The sequence below is a fragment of the Eschrichtius robustus genome, chromosome 10 (genome assembly GCF_028021215.1).
Source record: "Eschrichtius robustus isolate mEscRob2 chromosome 10, mEscRob2.pri, whole genome shotgun sequence".
NCBI lineage: Eukaryota > Metazoa > Chordata > Mammalia > Artiodactyla > Eschrichtiidae > Eschrichtius > Eschrichtius robustus.
The window spans coordinates 8,539,915-8,548,383 of record NC_090833.1 but is presented as its reverse complement, the minus strand read 5'-3'; the positions used below and the strand labels follow the sequence as shown (position 1 = coordinate 8,548,383).

General features: G+C 46.3%; 1 protein-coding gene across 1 annotated transcript in view; it reads left to right on the top strand.

The window, feature by feature from the left end:
• The first annotated feature begins 6,651 nt into the window (after positions 1-6,651).
• Positions 6,652-8,469, top strand: part of GARNL3 (GTPase activating Rap/RanGAP domain like 3) — a 129,614-nt gene continuing 127,796 nt past the window's right edge. Inside the window, exon 1 of the mRNA XM_068552556.1 lies at positions 6,652-6,818. Coding sequence (XP_068408657.1) covers positions 6,676-6,818 — 143 coding nt within the window. The 5' untranslated portion in view covers positions 6,652-6,675. The remainder of the gene's footprint in view (positions 6,819-8,469) is intronic.

The window sequence follows — 8,469 nt, the reverse complement described above, 5'->3', positions numbered from 1 at the left end:
AAAAGCAGGTCGGGGGTAGTGATCTCACAGTCACTGCTCCAGCGTAGCAGTGACCTTAGAAGTGTCCGCAATTAGTGTATGTTCTTTTGGTTGCCCTTCAGCACCTCTTTGCTGATTGGAACAGAAATGCCTAGTGCTTTGAGCAAGCTCTCTTTTAAACTCACAAGGCAAAATGTCTTCCCATCAAAGTACATAGTCTCTTTTTCTTGCCCACTGGAGGTTATACCACTGCTCCCACCAGAAGAAGATTGTGCGTACTCTGCACTCTGCACGGGGTCACACGAACTGTTAAGCTCAAAACCCAATTGGACAGACATCACTATATAAGGCCTATCGGTCAGTAATCTGTTGCAGACAACAGAATTCACTTTACCTGGTAGAAACAGAATGAGATATAATAGTGATATGGAAATTAAGTGCTTACAGAATTGTTGGCAGGGCCGGAGAGCAGATTCTAGTCTGAGCTCCCAGTCACAACTCCTGCCCCCAGAACCACTGTGCTCTGCACTGATCAGGGAGGCTGCCACTGCATAACAAGAAGCTGATCTATCAAGAAGCAGCTGCCACCTAAGCCAACAGCAGAACCAACTCTACTTTGATCCCCAAAGCTGCCCCTGCTCCCTCAGAAAGCCAGAGAATCAGGAAGCTGCTGACTCCAGGACCACAACAGCTCTGTCATGATCTATAAAAGCAAGCGGATGCCCTTTGTCCTCTCCCTTCATTTGCCTGGCTCCGTTCCCCACCAGTCTCTCATGAGTGCATCTGATTTAGAGTGTGGATGCTAAATCATGTCCAGAACTCTAAACTGCCAAGCAGGTTAGGACATTACGTCTTAGCCTTCCAACTTTTGCAAGCTGTTTCAAAATATCTGCCACAGACAGCATCTTTCTTCAATCACAGCAAACATAAATAAGACACACTGATCCAAAGTTGGTAGCACACACTGGTGTGCGGCTACATACCTGGCACGCCTATCTTGGAGCCGTTTTAGTGGGCGAGGAGGTAAAAATGGGAAATCAAGACTCAGATGGCAGCGTGAAGTGGATTTTCCAACAGTTAAGTGTCGGTGATTGCATAGTTTTAACACAAATGAAAGTTAGGACATAAATGCTTGTCTCGCATTTTATGACCAGAGAGACAAGTGTCTTTAGAAGAGCTGCCAGCCATGAAGTCTTTCCTAGCGTCAGTGCCGTATACCAGGCCTGGGCTGATGCTCGGCAGATGGATTGCCTTTGCTCCACTTGCCACAGTCCTCACAGAGCAGCTCCGTGCCAGAGGTTGATAAAGAAATAGAGTAGGTCCCATAGCGGTCTGACTGGGGCCACCAGCGACCTCATTCAAATAGGGCCAGAACAGCCCGACAAAATCTCTCTATTCCATATGAACACTTTCCTCATATTTTTGCGGCATTCCCGTAGTCACTTATTCATTCAAAATATATTTACTGGACTTCCCTGGTGGCGCAGTGGTTAAGAATCCGCCTGCCAATACAGGGGACACGGGTTCGAGCCCTGGTCTGGGAAGATCCCACGTGCCGTGGAGCAACTAAGCCCGTGCACCACAACTACTGAGCCTGCGCTCTAGAGCCCACGAGCCACAACTACTGAGCCTGCATGCCACAACTACCGAAGCCTGCACGCCTAGAGCCCGTGCTCCGCAACAAGAGAAGCCACCGCAATGAGAAACCCGCGCACCGCAACGAAGAGTAGACCCCACTCGCCGCAACTAGAGAAAGCCCGCGCGCAGCAACAAAGACCCAACGCAGCCAAAAATAAGTAAATAAATTTATTTATTTATAAAAACAAACAAACATATTTACTGAGCCCTTCTCTGTGCTAGGCACTGGGCGTAGACCGTGAACAAGGCAGATGGGGCCCCTGCTCTCATGGACCTAACATTCCAGTGGAGGGAGGGCGGGAGGCAGACACTGTACCAGTAAACAAACACATAACTGGGAAGGCTCCAGTGGCGGTGAGTGCCACGGAGGAAGAATGTTGCAAGATGGGGAGTGACGGCGTGCGGGAGGGGCAGTTTCGATTTGGGGACAGAAGGGATTTGTCTTCCCGCTGCCCCCAGCTGTGTAGGGGTTACTGCTCCCTTGGCTACTGAGCCAGCTCAGGCCCCAAATGCTGATCTTGGTTGCAGATAAGCAAGAATGATGATTTGTGCTCGGTTTAAGGTTGTTTTCAGCCAACAATCCGAACGAAGATACAAGGTCAATAACGCAAGGGAGTGGGTGTGGCTCCCAGAAGTTTCCCGTGTTCCTCATGAAATCATGGCTGCAGCTCAGTGATCCATGCAGCCCTCACCAGGGGAGATATCAGCCACACCGAAGGAGCCAGAACTGAGACCTTGTTACCTTCTATGCCATTTTGCTGCCTTCAGGGGTCTACCTACCAGTGTATGAGAGAGACAGCACTTGTGCCACAGTTGTGTTCCCCCGCGGTCTGTTTCTCGCTGCATCACTGGGCCTCAGCAGGCCTGGCCATGGCCCCCACAGCTGCTAGTCCCCATCTGGGGCTGCTGGACAGTTCTCAGTGACTGCGTCCTCGTGGCCATCAGCAGAGGGCTAACTGTGAAGGAGGCCACATTTCTCTTTACTCCCATCCGTTTAGACTCACGATATGAACACTCAAGTTGCCCTGAGGGCTTGGGAGTCACAGAGAAGAAAATTGTAAGCTGTGTGCTTCTGAGGGCTGCCCCCAGGCCAGGAGGAAACCACACACATACACAGCCCCCGCTCCGCTCCGGAGATTCGCTCACAGAGGCCCTCATTTCCTCCCCTTCAGGCCCACTCCCCTCCCAGAAAGCACCTCCATGACGTGAATCAACCCTTTTCCTGTCACACTCTGGGATTTTTATCCTAGAACCTTGAGAAGTCTGTCTATGTATTATTTGATCTTTTGTTTTGAGTTCTTGCTCTCTCATTTTCTTGAGAAAACAAAGCTGTTATATGTTTCATCTGATTCCTGTTAAAAATCTTCTCGTCTGTACTCGTCATCTGCCTTTTGCAAACCTCTTTTCATAGGTCCTGTGCTAGTTTTTTCCTGCATGTTCATCTGGGATAGAAGCAGCTCTGTCTGGGTCTGTGTTTACACACTGATAATATGGGTAGATTCACCTTGACTCCCTTCCCCGTCTCTATGAGTGATGGTGAATCTTCTCTTTCAGAGCTGGTGCCGGAGGTCTGGCTTTGATGCTTCTTGGGAAGTGGGACAGAGACAGTGGGAGTGTGCCATCTGATTTTACTCTCTCCCCATGCCTGCCCTCTTGTCTGCAGAGTCCCCTGTGCCTATGGTGTATGTGACCCCGTGGCAGGACTCCCCTTAAATTTTCAGCCCTCCCCACCTCCACTTCAGGGCAGACAGCCTCCTCCAAAGAGGGTCTGGGTCAGTGCGATTTCCCATGATTCGTGGACCTTCTTTTAGCGGGTTCAAATGTAATTGGTTAATATCTTTCAAGAGGTTCAAATGGCTCTTAAGATATACTTTCCCTTCTCTCCTTCAGCTTTTCCTCAGATTAGGCCACCCCTTCTTGTTAAAAAGCTGGGGCAGGAAAAACAAAGAACAAACAGCTTCTGCCCCAGTGCTGCCCATGCTTCCAGGCCTCAGCCCTCCAGATCGGGCACTGTCGGCCTTTAGAACATTCTTGCCCATCTCCCTCACGTTACATAAGCTAGGTAGACCTTGATGTTCGCTTTCAGTCTGTCCGCGATTAATTGTATACAGCAGACCTTCAGAATTATAGCATGGAGTTTGGTCATTCTCTTGTTTCAGTGAGTTTTCTTCTATGTATTGGGCTATTTTTTCTTATTTCCATGGGTTCCAAGGAGTTATGCAAATGAGCACTTCCTCTGCCATTTTCCAAGAAGTTCTTCCTCTGCTGAATATTTTAAATAGTGAGACAAGAAAGATAAAATATGTCAGAAGATTAAGAGGAATGTACATTTTTTAAATTAGAAAGTTAAGACTAGAAAAGATAACAGAAATGAGGAAAATGATTAAAATTAACAGTGATGAGACAGCATCTGAACAGTTAGAAAATGAAGCTAAAGAATTAGATTAAAAAGGAACTCAGAAACTCTAAGGGTAAAGATATGGCAAAAAGACAAAATTAAATGGTGGGAAAGGTTTAAAAGAACTAGCATTTAAGTGTTTCTAAACAAATTTTAAAGATGAAAGGGCTAGACAATAACACACTAAAACAATGAAATAATCTTAGTATTTAAAGATTAAAAAAATGTAAGCAGCATATGAGGTTATCTCATTCTGTAATGTTCCATGTTAAGATGTACCTTATTTACTGATTTACAAAGATGTCTAAGACTGTGGTTTAGGGAGAAGAGCAAGTCACAGAGCGTTACATATTCTCCGTATGTGTGTCACATAAAGGTTGCAAATACGTAGAGAGAGGAGTGATGGGAATAATACCAAACCGTTAACTGGGAGAGGAAAGGGAGTGGAGGTGGGGATGTCGTGCCTGCCATCGGGTCCCCTCAGATCCCCTCACCATTTCTGGAATCTTCTCCCCTCCCCTCTTCAGTGCACTTTTTCTCCAGTACCCACACCTGGGCGGCGACTCTTCCTAGGTGGGCTGCCCTTGCTCACCGCAGCTGCTTTGCCCACGTGTGCAGAGAGCGCCAAGTACCCGGGGACTTTACAGCCCTCACCCCAGCCCGGGGCCCTCAGTTCCTCGTCGCAGGTGGGACAGCTCTGAGGTGTACCCAGCCTCGAGCAGATTGTAAAGCAAGCTATGTATGTGATTTTACGTTTTCTAGTAGCCACATTAAAATCAATTCTAATACACTTTATCTTCAACATGTAATCAATATAAAACTTATTGAGACGTTCTGCATCCTTTGTTACTTGTACTAAGTCTTCCAAGTCCGGTGTGTGTTTTACACACGCACGTCTTGCTTTGCCTGCCCCCATTTCCTTGCTCAGTGGTCACAGGTGGCGCGTGGCTGCCGCGTGGGACAGCCCAGCTCCACTCAAGTTGAAGCTGAACCTTCACAGGACTTTGCCTGAAAATGAAACCTCACCTCCCTGTCCTGCTTATTGGTTTCTCTTAGGAGCAGTTTCTTTCCTTTTCTTTTTTTTTAACTTGCATGATTAAGAAAGGAACATTTTCTTAATAAAAGTTTTGCATACAAGTGTTATTTTTGTAATTTAAAAAAAATCTAGAGGGTTCAAAGAAAAAAATATGTCTCTCATCCAGAAGCCCTGCTTTGTTATTTATTTGTTTGTTTATTGCTAAGGCAGCCATAAACTCTAGTGACACTGGGTTGCAGAAGACTTGAGGTTCCAGTGAGTAAAGAACAACTGACATCATAGCAGAACCTTCCCTTCTTGCCATTTGTCGTATGTGGAAGGCTTGAGCCTTTCATGTCTATGGAGTTTCTGCCAAGATAAGTGGCCTGAAGCCAGCTTAGAGTAAGATTATCCAGCAGTCTGGGTCAGTTATGCAGCCTGTAGCTTCTCAGGCCCAGGTAAGGTGATGGGGGAGGCTAGGTCATCACTTATGAAGGAGGAATACCAGGGGGACCTGGAAAGAGTGGCCTTTTTTTCTTTTGCAACATGCCCGCAGCCTATAATTGGTACTACTGTAGCAGCTTGGGAGTGGGCAGTGCCCATCTGGCTCCAAATACCCAGGCTGTATGGAGTCACTTCTCTTGGCATCCAAACCCTGCAGCAGGATGGTGGCTCCCTGTGCAGATGCCTCTTCCTCACTAATAAGACCACTAGGTCTTTTGTCTTTTGCCTTGTCATGGCGTTTTATTAAGAAGACAATATAAAGAGTCCCTTTTGACATAAGTGTTACCTAAGATTGCTTTTTATTTTTATTTTCCCATTTCCAAGTATTTGGATTTTCTTTGCTTATTTGTGTGTCACCTGAGGTAGAGGTGGGGGAAGAACGCTACTGATTGGCTCAGAAAATAATTCCAATCAGAAAAAGCAGGGATGCCTACATTTCCCTAACAAAGCCACCCTTCTTCATCCCAGAATCACCTTACCTCCTTCCTCGCTGTGTCATCAGAGAAAGAAGCAGGCATGTTTCAGCAGTGCATTTCCCAATTTATTCCCATTTGTTAATTCAGCAAGCATTTACTGCTTACTTCCTCTATGCTGTTACTCTTGAATGTGTGTTTGGTCCTTTTGTCTACAGTGTTGTTGCCAGTGTAGGCTCTTTTTATGGCTTTTCTTGGCTATTTTAAATGGAAATTGGGAGATAAACCAGGCACTCCTGGACTAAACACCAATGGCCATGAGGTCCATCCTCTGAAGGTACTCTAGACAGAGCTTTCCCTTCCTCAGTGAGTGTTGCCTTTTTCTAAATAAGTTTGTGATGGTTCACATGCTCACCTTCCTCCTTTTACCTTCGACCCCGCTGACTTGAGAGTGTGGAGGACTCCACTCATTGCTGAGGGATGTGATAGGATTTGGACGGTTCCAGGGCCACGAGGCCACAGTGTGCAGGAAGGGCGTGGTGCTGTCTTAGTGGGGTACCTGGGTCTTGGGAGGGCCTTGGCTTTACCCCCTCCTCATTACTGATGGGCTGGCCCCTGGGGAGGAGTGGCCAGAATGGGCCAGCGATGGGCCCGTGTTCTTCTCTGTTCTCAGTGCCTTTCCCAACTCTTTCTGTTTCAGTACAGCACTGCAGCCTCCAGGCCCACTGATGGATCCGCTGACGAAAGGGTCCAGTGGGAGTCAGATGGCACAGACCCTTCTATGGAAAGCCAAGTCGTCTCTCTCCTTTGGCATCCAGCCCCTGCAGACGTGGCCAACAAAAGACCCTGAAGTAGAGGCCCAGGTCAACCTGTAAGTAAGTAAGAGAAGCATCATCTCAGTTGGGGCTCATGCTCACTCTAACTTGAAACCCCTTAATGCTCAGGAAGAAAATTATCTTTGGGGGGAAGAAAAATGAGAGAGAGAGGAGTGGATATTTGGTTGGGAGATTTCATTTCTGTTCTTAATGGTGCCTTATGTGTATTTATTTATTTATTTACTTACTTACTTAGCAATGTTCATTGAGCACCTACTCTGGCCAGGCCTTGTCTCAGGCATGGCAGGCAAAAGAGATTCAGTTCCTGTCCTCAGGGGATTTACAGCTCATGGAACAGATAGCCATTAATCAAATAATCATACAAATAAATATGAACAAATTGTGACAAGTGCTATGAAATGTGGTACCTTGATTCAATAAACACTTACAGAATGCCCTCAATGTGCCAGCAACATACTGGGGATATAAGAGAATAAGACATCTCCTCGCCCATGAATATCAAATAGTATCTAGAAGGGGAAAAAATTCCAATTATTATTCAGAAGCAATGATAATAACTATGCTATAACTAATATATTAATAGATTCCATGTCCCGTAGGGTGGTAACTATGTTTTCCTGTTTACTCCTGAATCCCCAGGGCTTTGTTATGCTGTACAATATTTGTTGGATGAATGAATAAGTAATGAATGAAGAAGATACTACAACACAGTGGTGCTTAGCTTTCCAGGGGAATCAAAGGCAACTAGGTGCAACGATCTGATGGCCTTAAAAGCAAATGAGATGCTTCATCAGTTCAATGCAACGAATATTATTGATGCTTACTGTACCTAAGGCCAACCCCAGAGATTCTGATTCAGTGGCTCTGGAGTGGGTGAAAGAGGACTCTTCAGGGACAGCCTTTCCAGGGAGGCAGACAAGTAACCAAATAACTCCAGCGCTGTTAGAAAAGAAGCATGTATAATGTGCTATAGGAGGAGGGGATCTGCGGGAGGACAGGGAGGAAAACGGGGAGCAGTTGCTCTTAGCCAGGCAGGATGACCATCGCGCCAGGCAGGAAAGGGGAAGAAAGCCACTTTAAACAGAGGAAAGTGCAGAGCAAAGGCGCGGATCCATGAAAGTGGGTCCCAGCAGTGTTGACAGGCATTAAAGCAGTGGTTCTCAACCCTGGCTGCACAGGAGAATCACCCTGGGAGCTTTAACACATATGAAAGCCTGCACCATCCGTCCAAGATACCCAGGTCTAGGGTGGGACACAAATACCAATATTTTATAACGCTCCCCAGGGGATTCTCTTGTGCAGCAAATGAGAAATGCTGCTTTTAAAAATGTAACCACACAAAAATAAATACAAAATAGTTATGAAGTACCTTATACGCCTAGCTAAGGAGTATGAATTTTTATATCTCGAGCAGTGAGGAGCCATTGATAGCTTGCCTGATTTTAAACGATAATACAATTTGAAATAGACAAGGTTCTTCTGGGTTCCTCTGGGAAACTAGAGAAGTCTGGAGTCACCACTGCCTTTTCAGAGCTGCCACCATACCTCCCACCGTGGCCTGGTAGGTCCACTTATGAGAATATGGGAATTGAATGTCTCCTTGATCTGAAACTGAAATCTAAAATTTCAGTGAATGCTGAATTAATCTGGGCGAAATGCTCCTGTTTCTTGGGGGCCGCTGGTAAC